The 22,290-nt window shown below is 34.8% G+C and overlaps 2 protein-coding genes across 5 annotated transcripts; both read right to left on the bottom strand.

Moving 5' to 3' along the window:
* Positions 1-9,060: 9,060 nt before the first annotated feature.
* On the bottom strand, positions 9,061-13,551 carry LOC141677978 (PHD finger protein ALFIN-LIKE 1-like). 4 transcript variants are annotated; one of them, XM_074484140.1, is made up of 7 exons: positions 13,442-13,551; positions 13,253-13,358; positions 12,883-12,915; positions 12,567-12,789; positions 12,181-12,234; positions 9,637-9,757; positions 9,061-9,524 (listed from the first exon to the last, which is right to left on the bottom strand). In XM_074484140.1, exons 2-7 carry the CDS (start codon positions 13,341-13,343, stop codon positions 9,270-9,272), a joined length of 777 nt encoding a protein of 258 aa, XP_074340241.1. In that variant the 5' UTR covers positions 13,344-13,358; positions 13,442-13,551; the 3' UTR covers positions 9,061-9,269. The 4 variants fall into 4 exon arrangements, with proteins under 4 accessions (XP_074340241.1, XP_074340244.1, XP_074340245.1 ...); XM_074484143.1 differs by having other exon boundaries at positions 13,253-13,361; positions 13,442-13,489; XM_074484144.1 differs by lacking the exon at positions 12,181-12,234.
* Positions 13,552-14,373: 822 nt separating this feature from the next.
* Positions 14,374-20,854, bottom strand: LOC141677314 (protein SMAX1-LIKE 8-like). Its single transcript, XM_074483186.1, has 3 exons — positions 18,499-20,854; positions 17,561-17,804; positions 14,374-16,596 (listed from the first exon to the last, which is right to left on the bottom strand). The coding sequence occupies exons 1-3, from the start codon at positions 19,671-19,673 to the stop codon at positions 14,728-14,730; spliced, it is 3,288 nt and encodes a 1,095-aa protein (XP_074339287.1). The 5' UTR covers positions 19,674-20,854; the 3' UTR covers positions 14,374-14,727.
* Positions 20,855-22,290: the final 1,436 nt, after the last annotated feature.

Here is a 22,290-nt window from a genome sequence, read left to right on the forward strand (position 1 = left end):
GAATCTACACCTTCAAAGAAAAGAAAGAAACAGAGAGCTCACAGGCCAGTTTCAGATGATGAGGAAGCAGCAGCTAAGGAAGGAGATCAGGAATCTCTGATCACAAAAGAGCCAGAATTTGCTGGAGCTACTGCATCTCCATCTTCATTGTCACCAACTCATGAAGCTACTGCTACAGATAAAGCATCTACACCACCTGTGTCTCCTGTACATGAACCAGTATCTACTGAAGACCCAGGCACAAATGCTGAAATTGATATTCACAATCTAGTTGTGCCTGAGGTTCTCTATTTAGAAGCTCCAACAGCAATAAATCCATCAACAACACCACTTACTGATGCTAATGAAACTCCAGAATTGTCTGCAACACCTTCTCTGCATCTAGATGTTGATGATCAGAATATAGGTGTTAGGGAGAAAACACGCGCTAATAACACACGCAAGTATACGCGTTCGCAAGTAATATAGAATACTTTCTAGTTCGTTCCCACAGAGACTCAGACTAATTATGTTCAATTAAACTCACTCACCAATGTATGTTTACTTCTCAATGTTAAGACAATAACACTTAGAATTGTTAACTATTTATTAACTATAATTAACTACTAAAATTAACCACTTAACTAACACTTCGAATTAACAATATTAAAACACTCATGAGATCACAACTTCATTACTACTTCCTTAATAGTCATTGTTATTACCCTTAGCATACAACAATGATGATATTAATCGAATAACACGAAACTGATAAAAGCCAACTTTCATTGTACTAATACCATTCTACCAAACATCCACAATTAAGATAGAAGTTGAATATGCATCAATTATGTTGAGTCCCTATATGTCTACAGAAATTGACAACATAATGATTTAAGCACAAGTTATTCCTTTCGATTACACAGGGCGAATAAAATGGTTAGAGTTACCCACTAATCATGCAACATCATACATGAACCTATGCTAGCATGGCAAGTTCTAAATCTCGAGATCCACTGTCGCTTCACAAGAGATTAACACCCTATCTTATATGTTCGCGACGCACATAAGACGAATACGCACAACCAATACTAGATATCATACAATCATCACACACTAAGGTATTAAACAACTAACTAAAGAATTCCATAGTAAATCCGTTACGACCCCATGATCACGATTAGCCCATGATAGCACTTATCGTCATCATGGGTTCATATGAAAACATGATAAATAAACACAAGGGAATAATAACTAAACTAATTATATTAAACCAGAGTACGTCACAAGAGTAAATAGGTTCAAAGCAAGAAAACTACCATCCAAAGTTACAACGAAATAAAGAATCACAAGAAAATATGCTTCCTCTTTGTTGCGGTGTGCTAAAACGGTCTTCTTCCTTATCTGCTTCTCTCCTTGCTTAATAAAACGATTCAACCTATGTGAAACGTCTCTGAATCTACTTATATAGAAGTCCCATAAAACTCAGATTACACAGAAGTTGGAAGCCAAACAGAAATAGAAGTCTAAAATAATTTATCTTTTTTCCGACCCTGCGCGGCCGCTCAGCATAGCTGAGCGGGCACTCAGCTTCCTGCGCGGCCGCTCAGCATAGCTGAGCGGGCGCTCAGACCCCTACTGGAATTTTTCTGAGTTTGTTCTGTTTCTTCGCTGTAATCTGCTTCCCTCTTCCCTCTCGCAATGCTAAGCACTTGCCAAGGCTTATCCCTGATGATTACTCCCCCGAAATACAACTAATACCCTGAAATGCATAAACACTAGAAAAACGCATCAAATACACAAAATACTTGATTTTAAGACACCAATTTAAGCTATTCTAAGACGTTCTAAGTGGTATAAAATGCCACTTATCAATAGGTGAGCATCAGACTATGGATGTTGATCAGAACTTGAAAGCAGATCAGCACTTAGAGGAGGATGTTGAAGTCTCAATTGCTTCTCATACTGTTCTTTTAACAGAAGATGTTGATTCTGTCAGTTCTGATGCTGCAAATGCTGATGATACTGGTGATGCTGTTATAAATGCAGATGCTGATGAAGCTGGTCCTTCAGGACATGCACCTCCACAAACCGTTTCTAAATCTGAACTAGTCAAGAAGTTTGTTCGAGGAGAAGCACCAGTACCTTGGAGTGAAACTCCTAGAGGACAAGAGTGGACTAAGGAATGGAACATAGTTACCTTTGTTCCATCTGAAAAAATTCTTGCTGAGCACTTGGCGAAAGCTGATGAGATGCTAATAAATGATGATTTCAAGACACAACTTCGAGTCACTGCATTGAGTACTAGACATCTGCAAGGTCTACATTCAACAACTCATGCAGAGTTACATAAAATTCAGGAAGAATTGATCAAGCAAGAAACGACTAAGAAAATTGACAAGAAAACTTTCTTCCAACCTACCTTTGACAGAGTTGCTTACATTGAGAAGACCCAAGAGAAGCAACAGTCTCAGATTGATGATATTTTGAAAAATCAAGCTTCTCAGCAATCTCAACTCGATGAAATCCAATCATCAGTGGAATTTCTTGTCTCTCTTCTCTTACCTGTTGATGCCAAAAAGGGGGAGAAGGTAATTAAGTCCAAATGCAAAACTGTTAAGACACTGAAGGGGAAGGATGATGAAAAAGATGACCAGGAAAACTCTGGAATGGGTGGAGGTCATGGTCAAGGTAGTGGTTTCTCATCAAGAAAAGCTGAAGCTACATGTCATAGAACAAGTTCTAATACTGGAAAAAGAATTACTTCTGATACTAGTAAAAGGATAAGTTTTGATGAACTTTTAGATCTTGATGAAGAAATATCAAGACAGTTATTTCTTAAGGAAAATCCAGGAATGGACTTTGAGAGTCTGATGGAAGAAGAAGCTAGACTTAAGTCAGAAAAAAGTCAATTCTAAATTTGAAGCTTCTGTTGGTAAAAAGAAACTTCCTAAGACCAAAGGCATTGTGATAAAAGAAAGGACAAATCCTGAAGCAACCAAGGTCAAATCACAATTGCAGATAGATCCAAGGTCCAAGGGCAAAGAAAAAGTTGGTGAACCTATAAAGGTTTATGTGCCTCCTGTGGATGAAGAAATTACTGTTGAAGATGCTGATCTTACTCTGACTTCAAGGAAGATTTCTAAGACAACCTCTGACATGGCTCAAGTTGTTCAGAGTCAAGATATAGTTAGTTCTGATATTACAAAGAAGCAAGTAACCTCTGACATAGCTCAAGTTGACTTGATATCAGAAGATAAGGAAAAGGAAACCTCTGACATTGCTCATGTTAAACCCTCAAAGTTACTCCTACCAGGATTCACCAAAGCCAAAGCCAAACAGACTCAACCTTTGAAGACTGCATCAAGTGGTTTTGAAGCAAGAGTGGTTACTGGAAAGGAAGCAAGAGATAAATCTGGATTGGGTAGTGCTGATGAAAGAAGAGTACAGAACACAACCAATGATCCAACTTCCTTAAGTGAACCAGGTATTGGAGCAACTCCTGAAAGATTGAATCAACTAGAATCTGTACAGATGGTTTACCATACCTACTTGAAAGAACACAACTTGTTGTACTTCATGACAGATGGTAGGGTTTATCATATAAGGGAAAATGCTATTCCACTGAAGTATTTTGAAGAATTGGAATATGTATTATTTTTACTTCAAGTGAATGACAGAATAACAGAAAGTGCTGCAAACTATTTGAATAATCAAATTCAGAGACAGAAAAGGCTTTATTCTGTAAAGTCTGACAGCACATATCTTCCAAGATACAGAGATCACAAAGGTGATATTATTGAGATGAAGCCTAACTCTGCTAAGATTATAACTACCTTTCTGGGTTATAAGGTTGTAGAATTCAATCTTGAGTCTAACAAGGCGTATTTGATCAGACTGGATCAGGACATAAGGAAAGCTAAATTAATGATCTCAGAGCTGCTATCTTTCAAACTGGTGAAGATTCTGCAGAACTTAAAGATGCTAAAAAGAGGATGATTGATGAACTCAGATATGCTGAGAGATGTTTGTTAAAGAACTATCTCAGAACAAATCCTGACATCAGAGAGATCAGAAAGTGAAGCCAAGTCAAGATCTACAACTGCTCAAATTCTGATATGAATACAGACTGAAGTTGTTATCAGTAGTTAAAGTTGGTAAAGCTTTAAGGACCGTAAGTTGTAGTTATCTAGTCAAATTCTCATGCATTTGTACTTAATATTTTTGACAACATCAAATATCTGTTAGACTTGTATATTATGCTAATTTACAAGTTGGGGGAGATTGTTAGATATATTTGATAATGTCATGACTAATATGATTTATGTTTAGTTTTCAGATCTTACTTAAACAGGACAAATCAGTACTTAACTGAAATCAGCACTTATACTGAAGTCAGAACTTAAGTTATCAGTACTTAAGTTTCAGGAGATATTTATCAGAAGATAATATCAGGACTTAAAGGAAACGTTCAGATAAGGAAGGCGGCTGATTGAAAGGAAAAGAAGATCAAGACAAACGTAAGAAGAGATATACATGAAGAAGGAATTCTATGAAGAATAGAATAATTGAAAGAAAAATACGCCAAACCACTCTCCAGACCGTCGCCAACTAACGCATGTCCGGCAATCGGTAAACCCAAGATATAGCCAACATCCTCCAAATTCACTGTCATTTCCCCCCGTCTCATGAAGAAGGTGTTGGTCTCGGGACGCCACCTCTCCACAAGTATCGTGACAAGCCTCGCATCATTCTGCAAAACCACACCCGGATTTGCAAACACACCAAAACCAATGATATGCAACAAGTCCTTCTGTGCATCAGATAAAACCCACCTACGCATGTTCCTGTTCCCACGATAACACTCCAAAGGACCCCGCTCATGTCCCTCCCAAACATCCGAACTCACATGATAGGAGTTATCAAAGATAATGTCATGACTAACTGGACCCGGTAATATGTTATCCATCCTGAAACAATAAACACACAATTTAACGTTAGTTACTTCCACATTTAAAATTGACCGTATAATCACATTCACATGTACCAGAACCAGAATGTAACAAAATTTAGGCCTTGTTAATTCAAATCTCAACCAACACATTTCAATCAATTAACAACATTACGGAACATTGCAACATTCTCTCAAACAGAAGGAATCTTATAACACAAAAATTAGCACAGACAACATAATGCAATGAGACCTCAGAACATAATGGCTAATTAGTCTGAATAAGTACGACAATACATTATAATCAAACACACAAGTCAACAAAAATTCATCATGGTACCACAGGATACAATGACATGCTACATACTCTAAAGTCTCATTATCCTCCTAATGATTTAAATGTGTAGGCAAGCATGTCTAGATGCAAAAAAGTAACAAACTTCACCTACCGTTAGCCATGGACTTTACACGTTGCAAAATTCGCACAAATTCATAGAAGAGGGAGACCAAATCAAATCAAAAATTCAAACAAATACATCGCAACAATACATCTAACAAATACATCGCAACAAATTCGAACAAAAAATCGCACGAATTCGCACCTACTGTACTTCGCACAAATTTGTGTATATATATATATATATATATATATAACAAACATATATAAAAACAAAAATCACAAAATCAAATTAACAAGTAAAAAACAATAATACGCACAATATACACACAATAATACCCGAATTCATCCCTAACAATAATACGCACAAATCATCCACAATCAAAATAGTTGAAAAACCCTAACCCTAACAACCCGAAATCATCCCAAATTGAAAATAATTCACGAACCTGAAGGAGAAATCGACGAAGAAGATGGAAGAGCGCCTGAAAATCGCCTGAAATCTCCGCCAATTCGCCTCCTAATGCAAGATTCCGTGTAAAAACTGTAAAACGGGTTGGTTTTTAAGTTATACTGAGAACCCGTCATTCCGCGTATATTATCCGCGGAAGGCAATTAAGGGTATATTTGTCTTTACCCACTCCGCGCTTAATAAACGCGGAAGGCAAACGGTTCCGCGAAAAATAACCGCGGAAAGGAGATTTTTTTTTAAATCGTGGCCGTTGGATTTCTAATCCAACAGCCAGGAAATAATGTGTTGGTTAAGAGTCCACTGACATATGATTGTCAGGGAACATGACCCATTTTATAATATGTTAGATAATTGTCAGTGTCATAATTATCAATTAAAATTGGTATAATCCACCTAATTTTTAACACATTGAAAAATATTCAGATTTAATTGATCATTCTCATTTTCACAACATAAAAAAAATTTGTTATCCCCTTGTACGAATACACTTAGGGGGTGTTTGGTTTAAGGTAATTAACAAAGGAAAAGGTAATTAACTAGACTCATTCCGTTTGTCGATATTTATTTAGTAAAAACTGTCATTCCTTTTTTCCCCTTTTTAGTTTTAGGTTTGCCCTAACTCCCTCCATACCCATCCCCCCTAGAAATTTGCTTTTATTTTTTAATTTTTTTAACTTTAATTATAATTTAAATCTTGCAATCCAACAAAATAGATTAATACGTAAAATATTTTTCAAAAATTAAAAATAATTTTTATTTAGTTTTTATAAATTAAAATCAATTTTGATATATAATTTGTATGTTAGTTTATTTAAAAAAAATAAAGATGTTATAAATTAATTATATTAATTTTTTATGTAAATAAATTATATTGTTATAAATACAAAATACATTGACCCTTTTTACATTACATGATATTAGAAAAATCAAATATTAATATAATCAAGTAATTTTTCATTCTGTTTCCGGATTTGAACTAATCAAGTAAAACAATTCAGGATCATTTCTTTCATTTCTCCTCCTTTTCCTTTCTCTATTCCATTCCGTTTTCATGACAACAATCAAACATCCCCTTATTTAGGCGCAAACAAATTTAATTAATAAAATATTAAAATAAATAAAATAGAATAATATTTTTTTAAAAACGAGCATCGCATAGGTTATAAGCTAAAATTAGTCCAAAATAATTTAGAAAGTAATAGAATTAGTAACATCCATCGTACATTATTAAATATTACAATAGTAAACAGACAAAGATAGACATGTATGTACCTAAGTCTCTGTTTGAGAGTGCTATTGAAAACTGCTGTGTTGGTGGAAAAAGTGTTGTCAGAAAAATTAGATGTTTGTTTGGTAATTTTTTTTAATTTATGTATAGTTTGAGATATAATATATAAAAGTAATATTTTTGAAAAGGTTTGATCGTGAAACTGATAGTTACTTTTTGCAAAACCTGAAAATAACTTTTGTGACAGCTTTTCAGCAAAAAGGTGTTGTAACTGTCTGCAACCGCAATACCAAGCAATACCAAACACGGCCTAAGTCAAAATAATTTGTATGTATAAAAAATTATCAAGAAGTTCAATAGTAACATCAATAAATAATAGTACTAAATTTATACAAAGTTTTAGTACAGATAAAAACTAAAAAAATGACATTAAAATGAAGCAAAACAATTTTGTCAAGGAAAATGAGAATGTTGTGAATTGCGAACCAATGAGATCTTACCTACTAACTTTTGCTGATTACAAACCTACTTACAATTATACAATGTAAAGTTTATAACTATACTTGGGAAAAAAAATTATAACTACAATTCTTTCTTTATAAGAAAACCTACGATACTACACGTTTTATATTTGTTTAGTTGTTTAGTTAAATGAGTGGACGGCCAGGTAAGTTGTCGATTAGGGAAAAAAGACAATTTATTAGTTCCAATTTGTGGAAGACCAAACTTGGGCACTTAAGTCGATTATTCTATTTACTTTGTTGAAGAATACTTGAAGAATGAATTTTTAAATTAGTTGAAATTGGATATTAACTAAACTGTTTAAATATTATGGTGACGTTAGTTTGGTTCGAGAAGTGGTACGAGGTTGGAATTAGGAATCGGGGTTAAGATAGTATGGGGTTGAGGTATCATTTATGATACCATGTGTTTGGTTGAGTGCTGAAATGAATATTTTAGATTTAAAATATTTTTTAAGTTATTAATTTTAATTAATTTAAATATTATTTTAATTATCATTTTAATAAATTTTAGTTCATTAAGTTATTTTTGTATTAAACATTTACATTTAATTACTTAAATAAAATTGAAATACTATAAATAAAATTGATTTCCTATAACCCTTTCTCATACCCACCTCTCCCCTTGGGTATCAAAATTTTATACCTTTGGGGTACGAGGAATAGGTTTAGAGGAAAAAAATTCTGAACCAAATGTCAGGTTTAGGGTTGAAATGAACGAAAACCATACATGATATCAGAATGTCTCCAACCAAACGACCCTTAAATTCTTCGGGAGAATATGGTTCTTAGAAAACTCTTTCAGCATTTCCAATATTTTCAAATATGTACAGACTAATTATTGGATGAATACTCCTCCTCCGTGTTCCAACGGAATGTTAACAAATTTTGTTACAAATGTCTCTCATTATTAAAATATTTTCTTAAAAAAATTACAGATCTCTTCAATTATTAATATTTTCAAAAATTGCATATTTTTCTTTTTCTTCTACTAATTTCATCCGCTCCATTAACCTACCCATTTTTTCTTTACATATCTTAATCTAAGTATCCAACCTATTAAATGTTACTTGTCTAGTGAGTTTCTTAATCTCCGTAAATTAGTAGTCAATCGCTTAACATGTACAAAAATTCAAAATGGGAAACATATTTTCGGACGGAGGGAGTATTAGTTGGGGGATGAGGGAGTCCAAATCGTTTACATTTCTAACACTTCTTGTTCATGGGACTTTCATTCTAACCAAATTGTAAAGGCTTTACTTTACAATGAAATTGTAAATCATTGAGCGCAACCTAATGATTTTCTTTTAGTTTTAAGAAAGGGTGGTATTCTACAGGAGGGCAACATGTACCTCTGTGGGCATTGTGTGCTTCTGCGAAAAAAAAACCTACAAAACTAACTGTATGCAAGTCCAGTATCAAATTCTTTATCTACATGAATTCTTTAACGGGAACAAACATCATTTTATTCCAGTTTTGGTGGTTTTGGAGGGGGGCAGATTTTAGGCTACGTCACGGTCAAAATAATTCCTATTACACATTGAAGCATACAATTTATAAAAAAAAAACATGTCAAGGTAAATATATCCAAGGGAAACCGATAAAAAACAGGAAAATAAAAATGTCAGAATCCCTAATAGTTAGTATATCACAATCCGTCTTGCATGACTATCAAGAACCAAATTCAAGGATAGGCATCTAGGCCCTCCGACCGGCAGAACTTACTGCCTCCCCTTCTTAGTACTGCAAAGAGGGCACTTATATTGCTTGATATTTTCTGCCTTAGCAGGTGTTATTTTCACGCACTTCCCATGGTACCACCTCTCACAAATGTCACAGCAAATCCAAAACTCATCTGAACTGTAGTTACCTCCACAGCTCCCACAAAGTGTCTCTCCATGCTCATCATCATCCTCTTCCACATTACTCTCATCATTTAGTCGTTGATTGCTCTTTGCATGTCCATCACTTGATCTCTGAAGTTAAATGATAAATATCATTATTCCGTCAACAGGTTAGTGCTATATATAACATATATGCCAACAGGAGTAATCTACTTTTAGCTGGGATTATAACTATATAATTCACCTTTGTGTTGATTTTGTTTTTGCTTTCCGTATCCACGGTGAGCTTTTCTTTGGTTGGCTTTCTCTCTGCTACAACTTCAAAGACAGTCGGCAAATCATTGATTAAGCTGAATAGGCGTTTCCTGTTCAAGTAAAAGCTCACATCTCAGATACAATCTTTTTAAGATGTTACTAGCAATGTAAGTAATTAAATTATTTGTACATACCATATATGTAGACTATACCAACACAACAAAGCTTAACTGAAGCATGAATAAATATTGAAAAAAATTGGTGGCGCAAGGCGGGAAAGGAATAAAAGAAGGAATATGGAGTAAAAGTGAGGTAGAACCATCCATATACATAACTTCAGTTCTTCAACAAATAGAAAGCATTAAATAGAGTAGAGAAGTTGTTGCCGTGAAAGACCCGGCTTGCCACATAATGATTTGAACTCATGATCTCTTATGGCAGAGAAATAGACTTGCCAATCAATTGTTAGAATCTCAACTGGTATTAAACAAAATTGATTCTAAATAATAGGTTGGCAATATTAGGTTTAAAGGCAAGGCTTGGTCATGTAGGAGGTAGAACTTACAACTGACAAGAATACTTTGATGTACTTGAATAAAAAAACAAGAATATACTATACTGAACTCGTCCCACTAATTAACACTAAAGTAATCAAGTGGTTGTGCCTAAAGTAATAGCATTTCAGAAATGAGAGGATAAAACAGGCAGAAAAAAGAGCCACTAGAAATAATCAGAAACACCATATTAATCCATTGTAGGTATCATAGTTGTCACGTCGATCAGTCGAGTCGACGGAGGTCCAGCTTGTCGACTAGTCATGGTTGTAGAAATTAATAATAATTATTTGAATAATATTTAATAATATATATTATATTTGTTATTTCCTACAACAAAATTCTAACATTACCATACTCATATCATATGTATAACAACCACAAAATAGATATGTTAATTACAAACATATCTTTTTTCCCTTCCATGTACACACATAAATACGCTGATTGTACCAATATATAAATAGATTATACTACATGTATATTCAGATTTAATCAATTTATACATACATAACATAAACAAAGATATAAAAACTGAGATGAACATATTGATTATTACTGATAATTAGTAGTAGGTTTTAGAATTTTTCATTTTACATTATGATTGGATTTTGCACTTGGCGACCGACTAGTCGGTAAGTTGACCAAGTCAACCAACTAGTCGACAATTCGCAAGTTGACCTCTCCAGTTGATTTTCTCAAACCGATTAGTCGAGCGCCGTGACAACAATGATAGGTATGTAAGCTTCTCTCTATGGTAGCAGCTAAAAATCTGGAAATCTTTGTCCTCCTTACGTGCGTATACCATAACAAATTAAGGGCAAAGCTGATAGATCCATCAACAGATAGGTCGGACGATTTTTTTAATGTATCCATTCTTTCATCTCTATAGAAAATATAATAATAAATATGAAAAAAGTATACAATCCCACGTGAACAAAAGCATCCAGTATCTGTGTGTGTGTGTGTCACCAAACCAACTCAGTAAATTATATAGATATTTGATGACATTAATAAATAAGCTAAAACACCACTCTACATTAGAAGTATGCATATAAGCTTCATCACCAAAACTTGAATGTTTATTGAGGAGAAATAAGAAAAGTATGAACGAATGAACATACAAAAGGACTTGTAGTACTACTGTTTACTTCAGAAATAATCCCAAACAAAGTTCACTGGGTAAGAGTGGGTTGAGAAGGTATGATGGTAACCAATTCCCACAGAGAAATGGTAGGAACACTCTTGATCCGCAGAGTCATGTCAAAACACACAAGATTACAATTGTCTAAACAGAGACCCAAAGACTAAGAGAACAAGTACAACCTTATTAAAAAAAGGAATGTAATTAAAATTGGAACGTACTACCTTATACTTAACTACTTTTATTTTTACTATAGTGATTTCTCGCATCAGTGCGCGTATTGCGCTTGACAACACTGACTGTATTTATTGATAGACAGAATTTTCAAAGCAATTACCTTTTTTGCTAGGCAAGTAGACTTGTAGTTAAACTAGTAAGGGGATAAACAGGTAACTGAATACAAGCATATATACTTCCAATTAAATGGTTTCAGATTCTGTAGCTTGTACCCCCACCCCCACCACCCCCCGAGGAATCGTGGGTGATGTGCAAGCCACTAAAATCTATTTCTCATAGGTTAACATGTCTCAAGCTTACTTGTAGGGGCTTCCAACACAACTTACATTACAAATTCTTTTAATTAATTACTGTAGAGGCTGTTCAATGTACACTGAAAATTAAATCAGTGTTGGCTGTTTGCTTTTAGTGGCTTCTTGAACATGCCATTATCTTGTTCTCAGCTATAAAATCTGGGGATAGACAAATATGGGTTATCAAACTTGTTAAAGTATCAAATTGTATAGTGGATATTATTTATTAGACACGTATTGGTAAAGTTGATTCTCTTACATTAAGAAACATTTCTGTGTAAAGTAACTTGAAGTCAAATATGCACCTGCTGTAGGAAAGTGAGATCAATTTGCAACAGAGTTTATTTCCCAATGGTGCCCTGAAAAACTTCATCTCCGACAATATTAACGGAACTTCCTAAACAAATATTTCAACTTGACACAGGAAAACAAAATTACAATACAATTAACATACAATCTTTTAACCACAAACACAAAAACAATCCAATAAACTTAACATGCGATTCAATATTTTAACAGCAAATCCAAAAACAAAATCTAGAATCTAACCAAGTACGCAACAGAAAGATACAATTTTAGCAGATACTGTGTGAGATACAATCTTTTCACTAGAAACACTAAAAAACAAAAATCAACATCTAACCAACATAAAGATACAATCTTTCATATGATAGAAAAATAGGTAATATACCTCTCATTGCGATTAAGGCGAGCGCCAAAATAGTAAGCAACAGAAAGCAACCAAGAATCAGTATGCACAGCAACCAACGCCAACCAATCTCTCCGGTTCATCCCATCACGGGCAAAATTAATCCCTAGAGCTGGTTCAGGCAACTCGGGTGGGACTTCCTCAGCAGGCAAAGTGACTTCCCAAGACTCATTAGAATGCCCATATAAACACAAATTCTCCTTGTCTAGCAACCCATTTCATATCAAACACAAACAATTATAACCCAACTACACAAAGAAAAAACACACACATAAAACACATAGAGATATAAACACACCTGGATCACAGAGGGAGTAAAATTCATCAACATCTGAAAATCAAATGTTGTAAAGAGAAATACATTAATTTCATTACAATTAAAATATACATAATGAATAGAGGGAGAGGGGGGGAGAGAGGAGGGAGGATGAGAGCGGGGAGAGGGAGGGGGAGAGAGAGAGAGAGAGATTGAAGGATGGGGGGGGGAGAGAGGGGGGGAGGGGGAGAGTGAGGGAGAGAGAGAGAGATTAAAGGATGGGGGGAGAGGAAGAGAGAGAGAGAGAGAGAGAGAGAGAGAGAGAGAGATTAAAGGATGGGGAAGAGAGAGGGAGGGAGGGGGAGGGAGAGAGAGAGAGAGAGAGAGAGCGGGGGGGGGGGGTTACACTCACCATAAGTGAGAGCACGGACAATTGCAGTGCGGCGGCTACTATAATCTTTGAAGATCTCTTCAACAGTACGAGGGTTTGAAGCTACATCCATGTTTGTTGTTTAGATCTGCTGCACAAAGAGTTTATTAAGAGATACAGATAGAGTAAACATATTACATCAGTGTGTGTGCGCGTGTATGTGTAACGTACCTGTTAAGATGTTTGAGTTGTAAACTTGTCTAGATGGATAGAACTGATTCTGTTGGAGTGTTTGGAATTTAAGATTACAAACCTCAGAACTAGGCCTTTTTTAAGAAAACCCGATTTAGAACCGGTACGGTACCCAGTGGATATTTATTTATTTTTTTAAATAAAATAAAATAAAATAAAATAATGTAAGTGGATATTTTGATAGAAATAAATTCCAAAAAGGAGGCAGATGTGTAAAAGGGACATCAACAAGAAGAAAAAAACGGACTTTATTATATGTATTTAAGATTTATTAAAAAGGATATTAATTTATTCATCCATAAATTATTTTTTGTAGGTGCTTTGGTGGGAATAAATGAGAAATTTTTAATTTAATTGATATAAAAAAATTGCTTGGAATTAATTATCTTGATTAATTTTTCTAATCAGTCGCTATAAGGGATTTCATGGATTAAAATCCGACTTGAAACAAAAAAAAACCTTGCCAGACGAGAGTGAGTATATATTTTTTTATAATTAGTACTCCCTCCGTCCCCGCAATTTCACTACGGTCACTATTTGCACGCATTTCGAGTTCGCTATAAAATATAGTTTCATAATATTTTTTTAATTTTTTTTTGAATAAAAGTTTAAACATAAAACTTTTATATAAAAAAAAATTAAAAATATAATGGAAGTTATACTTTAAATTAACATTAAAAAGCGTGTCAAAAGTGATGTACAGAATTTAATGATACAGAGGGGCTAACATTTACCAAAAAAATTGAAATAATGTTATTTTAATCTTCTGCATATTATCTATTTTGAAAGTGCTTATAACCAAATAGAATATATAATAACATATATTGAATCGAAAATTGATGAAACCACAATAACACTTTATATTTTAACCATGTCACCGAGGAAACTATGTTATCCTACAAACAACAATATTATAATCAAATAAAATATATAATGACATATATTGAATCGAAACTTGATAAAATCACAATAACACTTTATATCTTAACCATGTAGTTAGTACACACCTAATATTAGGAAACTATGTTATCCTACAAACAAAAGCAATCACAATAACATTTTATATCTTAACCATGTCACCCGATATAGTATACACATAATATCAGGAAACTATGTTATCCTACGAACAACAGCATACAGCTGGCTATTCAAAACTAGACTAATGCATACACAACCTCCTATAGCAATCTAAGCATATACAATCCAACAAAAGTGGTTGCTATAAACTAATGCTGCACATGCAACTAATTACAACCAAAAAACTGCTAGTTCATAATAATTCTGGCTGGCAAAAGAGCATCCTGAGCTTGTTCTTGAGCTTCGCAAGGAATAACTTTCACAACAGATCGAGAATTCAGATTGTACCTCTTTCGTGCTTCTACAAATGCCTGCCCAAGAACCTGGTTGATCCAATCATCAACTTTGCTGCTGTCTGATACATATACAGTTGCAAGAATCTGTTCGACAACTTGAGAATCAACTTCTAGTGAACCCTCTGATCCGACAATATTATGGAAGCACTGAGTGATGACCTTCAGTTTTTTCTCTGCAAGTGCATTAAAATCAAAAGGCTTGAATATGACTGTTTCATCTCCAAGGGTCAGAAAATCATCCAACCATGCCGTACAGTTTTCAGACAATGGTTCACGATCAAAGTTCTCCACGTCTGTCATTTCACTTTCTTCAGCTGGGAGATTCAAGTCTAAGGACATCATTGTTGCTGTGTGGGGTCGCTTTACTACTTCCGCGGCTTTTTGTTGTCGAATGTTTCCATCATTGCCTACTAGCTTCCTTTTATTTAAGGAAACTGGTATTGAATCCTCCGTTCTTGTTTTATTTAACACCCTTGTATCTTGGCTTATGACATTGTCCCCGAGATCAAAACCAATTTGTATCTGAATTGGTCTTCCTTTGGTAGCAACAACATTTTCCTCTGAATAACTGAAAGTTTCTTCTGTAGAGGAGGCAATTCTTTTCCCTTCCATAGACCGTGAAGTGGTGACAAAGACCGCATTACTTGTGCTAACTTCTCTTCCATGAGAATCCAATAGTCTCCCACTCTTCAAAGCATATAACAAGCTACTCTGAACCTGTGGATCACTTCTATCGATATTCTCAAGAAGTACAACCGACAAGGGTTTTCTCCTCAATTGATCAGCAATGTAATCTACCACAGTCTTTCCTCTGAACTTCATATCACAGTTATTCTTCTCTTGCCAGCCAATCATTGAGTTTACATATTTGATACCGTCTTTGAAAGAGAGATCTACACATATAAAGCTTTCTGTTCCTCCATATAAAATTTCAGCAAGAGCAATTGCAGTTTTCTTCTGGCAAATCCCATCAGATCCTAGGAAATTAAACCAGATATCTCCTCGGCTCGCCCCCTGCCGCTTTCCATTTCCCGATTTGCAACGAGCTAAAGTTTGACTTATAACAGCCAATGCATCTTCCTGACGACCAATTTTACTGAAAAGAGAAGTGTAGAGATACTTATAATCTTTCTGATTATATTGTCCACATAAATCAGAACCGGGGCAAGATGAAGTGGCAGATGCATTATTTTTGGTACTTGCAGTGAGCATGTTACAGTTTTCAGGTAAACCAGAAAAAGCCTGCATAAGATCTTTATGACTTTGATTAGGAGATTTCTCTATCACCCTGCTAGTACTTAAGTTATTTGTCAATCCTATATCTGTTGTCACTGAAGTTACTGAGGTTGGGGATGTCAAACCATCAACTACATTAGAACTGGACCAACTCTTAAGAGGAGTTTTAAGGGCACATTTTTCATCTGATTCTGCTGTTTCTCGGGATCCCACATTTACGGGTTTCGGAATCACAATTGCCTGTTCACTTGCTTCTGCAGTAGCGTTTAGCTCCGTGTCTGTTAATCTGCTTGATTCTACAAGTTTGCATCCAGTTACAGTTGAAGAAGCATTTGCATGGTGGCTGGACACGTTGTCCTTCCCGTCCTGAACAACCTGAAAGCCCATGATAGTTGGAACTTGAGAATATAGGTGATAGGTATCTGGCTTGGCCAAGAATGGTGCAAAATGTAGACGCTGGCATATATTGTCCCATTTCTTCTGTAACCGGAAAACTTTGGCACTTAGTACCATGTTATTGTTGGCCTGCACTGAAGGGAAGGAATTAGTATTCATGTAAACATGTATATTTAATTATATCTATATAGATATAGATATATATTTAGGCATGTGTTCATATCCAAACTAATTTAACGTACAAACTATAAACCAGGTGAACGGCATTTGTATTCTTAGTAAATCGTACAATGGTGCATGATATATTATAAGTTAGGATTCTTTTCTTAATTGTATTTGTATATTTAGTGAGTCTCGTGCGGTTATATCCTGAATCTTGCAGACATGTGGAGTCAGTTATATCCTGAATCTTGCAGATATGTGGAGTACATAGTTTAAGATGGCTTGTAGCAGATAGATAAAACTTAACTAAGTGAGCAGCCTCTTTAGATTACATATCCCCAAGTCATGCCTTATATCTTGTGGCTGAAGGCAGATAGTTACGTTAAAACCTATGTATCTTACCAGAGCCAGAAGTTTTGAAATGTTCAATGCCGTGTAACCGAATACTACCATGTATACTACTTGTCACTGGCATAATTTTATTTCAAGACTCTTTAGGATTGGCATTAGAGAGAAAATTTCTCCGTAAATAGACTTTTTTACAAGGTACAGACTACGAAGACCCTACAGAAGTTTATACTTCTGAAAGAAGCGACAGATGGACCACAAAGCTTGCTTGTTGGCTGAAAATATGTAGGCTGTTTTTTTTTATAATTACCTTTTGTGCATGCTGTCGGAATTGGAAGGTAGGGGCATTGACACAAATCATGAAACTTAATCTATTTCAGCAGAGCCAGAATGGTGATCTATTGCATATTTCTTTTTTATCCCACTTTAGGAAGATGAGCCACAATTCTAGCTAAACAGTAAAGAATCTGCATAATTGTTTTGTAAATCTTCGATCAATGAGCTCAAGCAGAAGCATAAATCTCAAGTTATCAGAAAGACAGACTAGATCACAAGTCAAACATAAGTTTACAATATAACGGACCTTCTCATCTGATGCTCTAGTTATATTGAGCTCAGGCCTCTCCAGCCAGGAGGGTAAACTAGATGGAAATTGATATGCCTGGGAAGCTGTGTATCCTCCATCTGAAAGAGCAGCTACTTCTTCTTCACACTTCTTATTACAGAGGTGGCAGCGAGACACACAGTTAGATGATCCGCTCAATGGAAATTTCACATCTGAAGGTGTAGGAAAGAACCCGCCAAGTGGTACAAAGGACTCTGTTAAACTATTAATGTACAAGAATTCAATATACTAAAAAAATTCAGAATTTAAAATAAATACGGGAAAATAATAATAGTAAACATGATACTGTCAATACTCCGATAATTCCGAAATTAGACAAAACGAAAAAATACCGATACTTCTTTTTGGACAGAATAGCAGAACTTATTCTATAACAAGCGTACTAAAATCCAACAGAATAAATTCTTCCTTTCGAGTTATTATGGTTCAGAAACAGCTCTTGGCATTGTCTTGCATTTTATTCACATGCTAGGACTACCAACATGTAGCTTTTGGATTAGGATATGAACATATGAGGAACATTTGAGCTTAATCACACGATATTCATGATTACCATTGCAGACTAAATTTATGACCTTGCATCAAAAGAAATCAGCAGACAGTAATATGTCACGCGCGTTATCTTATTATATGATTTAGGTAAAAACAGTAATTCTAGATAAAAGATCACTATAGCATATTACTTATTACATACCCATACAAAAGCCATACGCTGTACAAAAATAAGTAAATGTTCAATTTTAGCTTTACTTACTATATGTTTAGTACCATAAGTTCTTTCATGCATACAAATTTGCTGAAGTGACAAAAAGAACATGTCTCTATAAATGATTAATTTTAAATAACGAAGAGACAATAACAATTATATATATATAAAATTTACGACTAACTCTTACCTTGATCTGGCATAAGCTTCTTCCCTGGAAGATTTTGGAGAAGTCATCGGTAAAACCTGGAGGTCCCAATCTTTCTCAATAGACGGAAATCCTTTCACAAATTTCATATAAATCTCATACTCTGAAGCAACTCCTATAAGCCACATCCTACCCCGATAAACCTCCAATAATCTCGACAATTCACGGACAACAAACGTTAAAGCCTCAACAGCCGCTCCACCTTCACCAATAAACCCCTTCAAGTCCCCGAAATTTATAAGAAAGCCAGCTCCAATACTATCCTCCACCATTCTCCTCACCTCACTAAACCTCAATTTCACACTCTCCAAATCCCAACTACCAACCTCATTCTCAATCGAAATCACACTCAACCCACACAACTCAACCGGAAACTCACCACTCAATCTTCTTCCCTCCACTTTACCCAAAAACTTCTTTAAAACATCACGTGCATAAACTCCAACAAGAACCGGATTCCTCCACTTCTCCCTCACAAGAATCTCACTAATACTCTTAACCTCACTATCCCCACAATCATCAACCATCCCAAACCCCGAAAACGGAAAACTAAAACCCCTCAACCCCACATCAAATCCATCATTATAATCACACAAAAACACAGGATTGCCTCTCTTAAACCTAAAAAACTGATTACTAACCGGTCGTAAAACCGCCAACTTAACATCATAATTCCTAAACCCTGCCTCCCCAAAAACCCTACTAACAATCGGATCATCCAAAATCGAAACAATCAAATTCTTCAACTCAACTTTAACATTACTAACCAAAGATTGAGACTGTGATTGTTGCTGATACACAAAGAAATTCTCAGGCTGTCTCCTCTGATTAGCCTGAGACCTCTTAATAGCTGCCATTAGTGAGTTTGAAACTGGTGGGTCCCCCTCAACATCTTTTTGAGTTGGGAGTCTATCAAGTGACACACTCAAGCAAATCTCAAGGGCTTTAAATTGCATACGAGATGTGTAAGTATTAGTGCGGGTACGTGTACAAGCATCACGTAAAGATGAAGAGGGTAGTGATAAAAGTGCTGACACTGTGTGAAGCGACGTCGTTTGAGTGTGTTTCCGGCGGCGTGCGACGGCGACGGCGGCGTCAAGAGTTAAAATTGATTCTTGAGTCAAGCATTGCCGAGCTGTACTCACCGGCGTTGGCATAATTACTAACAGAATATAAACACAATCTTTATGTAAATTCAAGAAAAGGGTAGCTATAAAAACACAATCTTTATGTATAATCAAGATGATTGTGCTATAAAAACACAATCTTTATGCATAATCAAGAAAAGGGTGTTGTAAAAATACAATCTTTAGATAATTCAAGTAAAAGGGTGCTCTAAAAACACAATCTTTATATAATTCAAGAAAAGGGGTGTGATGAAAATGCAATCTTTAGATAGTTCAAGAAAAAGGGTGCTATAAAAATACAAACTTTATGTATGATCAAGAAAAGGGGAGTGATAAAAATGCAATCTTTATGTATGATCAAGAAAAAGGTGTTTTGAAAATACAATCTTTATGTATAATCAAGAAAAGGGTTTAACAAAAATATAATCTTTATTATATAAATGTGTGTATGTGTACAATATGGGAGATGGAGAATAAAATAATGGAAGGGGGAGGGTGTGTGTAAGCATATAATATATAGGGAGAGGGAGAGATGCTAAATGTGTCCATTAAGGAGCTTTTTTGAGGAATTGAAAGTGGGGGCCAAAATGAAAGTAAGTGGGGAACTTGTTGCTGGTGTTCTTCATACACTCACATAGTTTGATGTTGATGGTGCCTGTGTGTTTATAAATATGAGTGTGTGTGTGTGGGGACTATTTGATGAATGGGGAAAAGAAGATCTTCATCTCTGATCATAGATTCTTGTTTCTAGTTAGATATTTTGTTTCAGAACCTTTCAGAGTTTCAGTTGTGGAGAACTTAATTTCATGGTTAGTTACAATTACTCGGAGTTGAATGGTTTTAGCGGTAGCTTGGTAACTTTTGAACGTTTTGTTTACACGGTTTTTTATGGCGTGTTTATGGGCAAAATCCTGTGACTCGAGAGTAAGTTGTTAAGGGTTTGCCAAATCTCACATGGAATGATATTTTTGGTTGACATTACCAACCTATTGAAGTTGTATGGTTGCCAAGGAGGTTCTTCAAAACTCGGCAACTTCCTAAAGTGATTAAAATACATATACAAATGCAAAAAGTTTATATCAATAATGTCTTTTTAGTTTATGAGTCATTTATAATTTAAATTAAGGGACCACATAAGCAACAATTAAATGTTGCTAACTATTGGAGTAGAATGTTGTCAAATTGATAAAAAATTGAGTGAAAATAAAATATTAATATATATGATGATTTGGCAAAGTTGACAACAAACTTGATAACCCCTTATTGGAGATGCTTTTTAGTTTGTTTTGATAGACTTACACTTCTTTATAATGGTGGACCCCCCAACATTCGCAACAACCATACCAATTAAAATGCACCAAAATTATAAATTTTAGTGCTTAGCATGTGTCCATGGGCACACACTAGACAAACTCTTGTTTAAATTCCAAACATGGTGTGTATTTCTATCGGTTTTTCTGGTCTGTACTCAATGACACGGGCTAAGAACTGTATTTAATGAGTTGTCAAAATTTTATTATATAGATTTTTGTGTATACAGGATATATCATTATTAATAAACTTTTCATCAATAAAATTTTAACAATTTATCAAGTGCGGATTGGTGTCCACATATTAGAAAATTTATTTTTGTATTTTTATTTGTGTGTTTTTTCGAGAGAGCTTTTCTTATTTTCAGATTGTGAAAATATAAAATTGTCCCTTGTATACCTAATAAAAAAATCCTTGAAAATTTTAAGGAGGGTAATTTAGTTTTTTCATACTTTGTTGCTATCCAAATGAAAAAGCCTCTCTGAATATAACTTTTCATATTCGTGCCTCCATTAAAATTGGCTCAGAGAAAGGCTCTGTTTGAGATTGCTGTTAAAAATTATTGTGCTGTTAGAAAAAGTGTTGTTGAAAAAAGTGCTGTTGTAAAAATCAGATGACTGTTTGGTAATTTTTTTGATATGTATATGTTTTGATGCAAAAAAATAAAAATAATAATGCTTTTGGGAAGGTTTGATGGTGAAATCACCATCTGCTTCCCTCAAAAGCTGAAAAGCAGCTTTTGCCAAAAGTATGAGGGACTTGTTTTTTCTAACAGCAGCTTTTAGGCCAAAAACACTTTTCCGGAAAGCAACTTTTAAATTTTACCAAACAGTCTTTAACTATTTTTCAGCGAAAAGCTGCTGTTGCTGTCAGTAACAACAATACCAAACGCACCCAAAGTCTATCATTTTTTTCTTGGAAATGATATATTTCCTTGATAGAATTAAGAAAATAAATCGAAAAGATATAGCATCTTTCATTCATACAAATATATTATCTGAGGAAGAGTAAGTAAGTATTTATAGAAATTTAGAGAATATTGCTTTTAATGTTCGAAAAAAATATTCACAAGAAAACATCTCGTTAAAATTTCGCAAAAGAAAAAAATTGTGAAATAATTCAGAGAGAGAAAATGTACACTCTAAATAGTACATTCATTACAAAACTAGGTTGAAACTAGTATTTTCTGATAGGAAATGCCCCTGTCATCAAAATTATAGCTAAGTTATACACTCTAAATAGTACATTCATTACAAAACTGGGTTGAAACTAGTATTTTATGATAGGAAATCCCCGTGTCATCAGAATTGTAGCTAAGTTGTCCATGTTTGAACTT

The sequence above is a fragment of the Apium graveolens genome, chromosome 8 (genome assembly GCF_009905375.1).
Source record: "Apium graveolens cultivar Ventura chromosome 8, ASM990537v1, whole genome shotgun sequence".
In the NCBI taxonomy this organism is placed as follows: Eukaryota; Viridiplantae; Streptophyta; class Magnoliopsida; order Apiales; family Apiaceae; genus Apium; species Apium graveolens.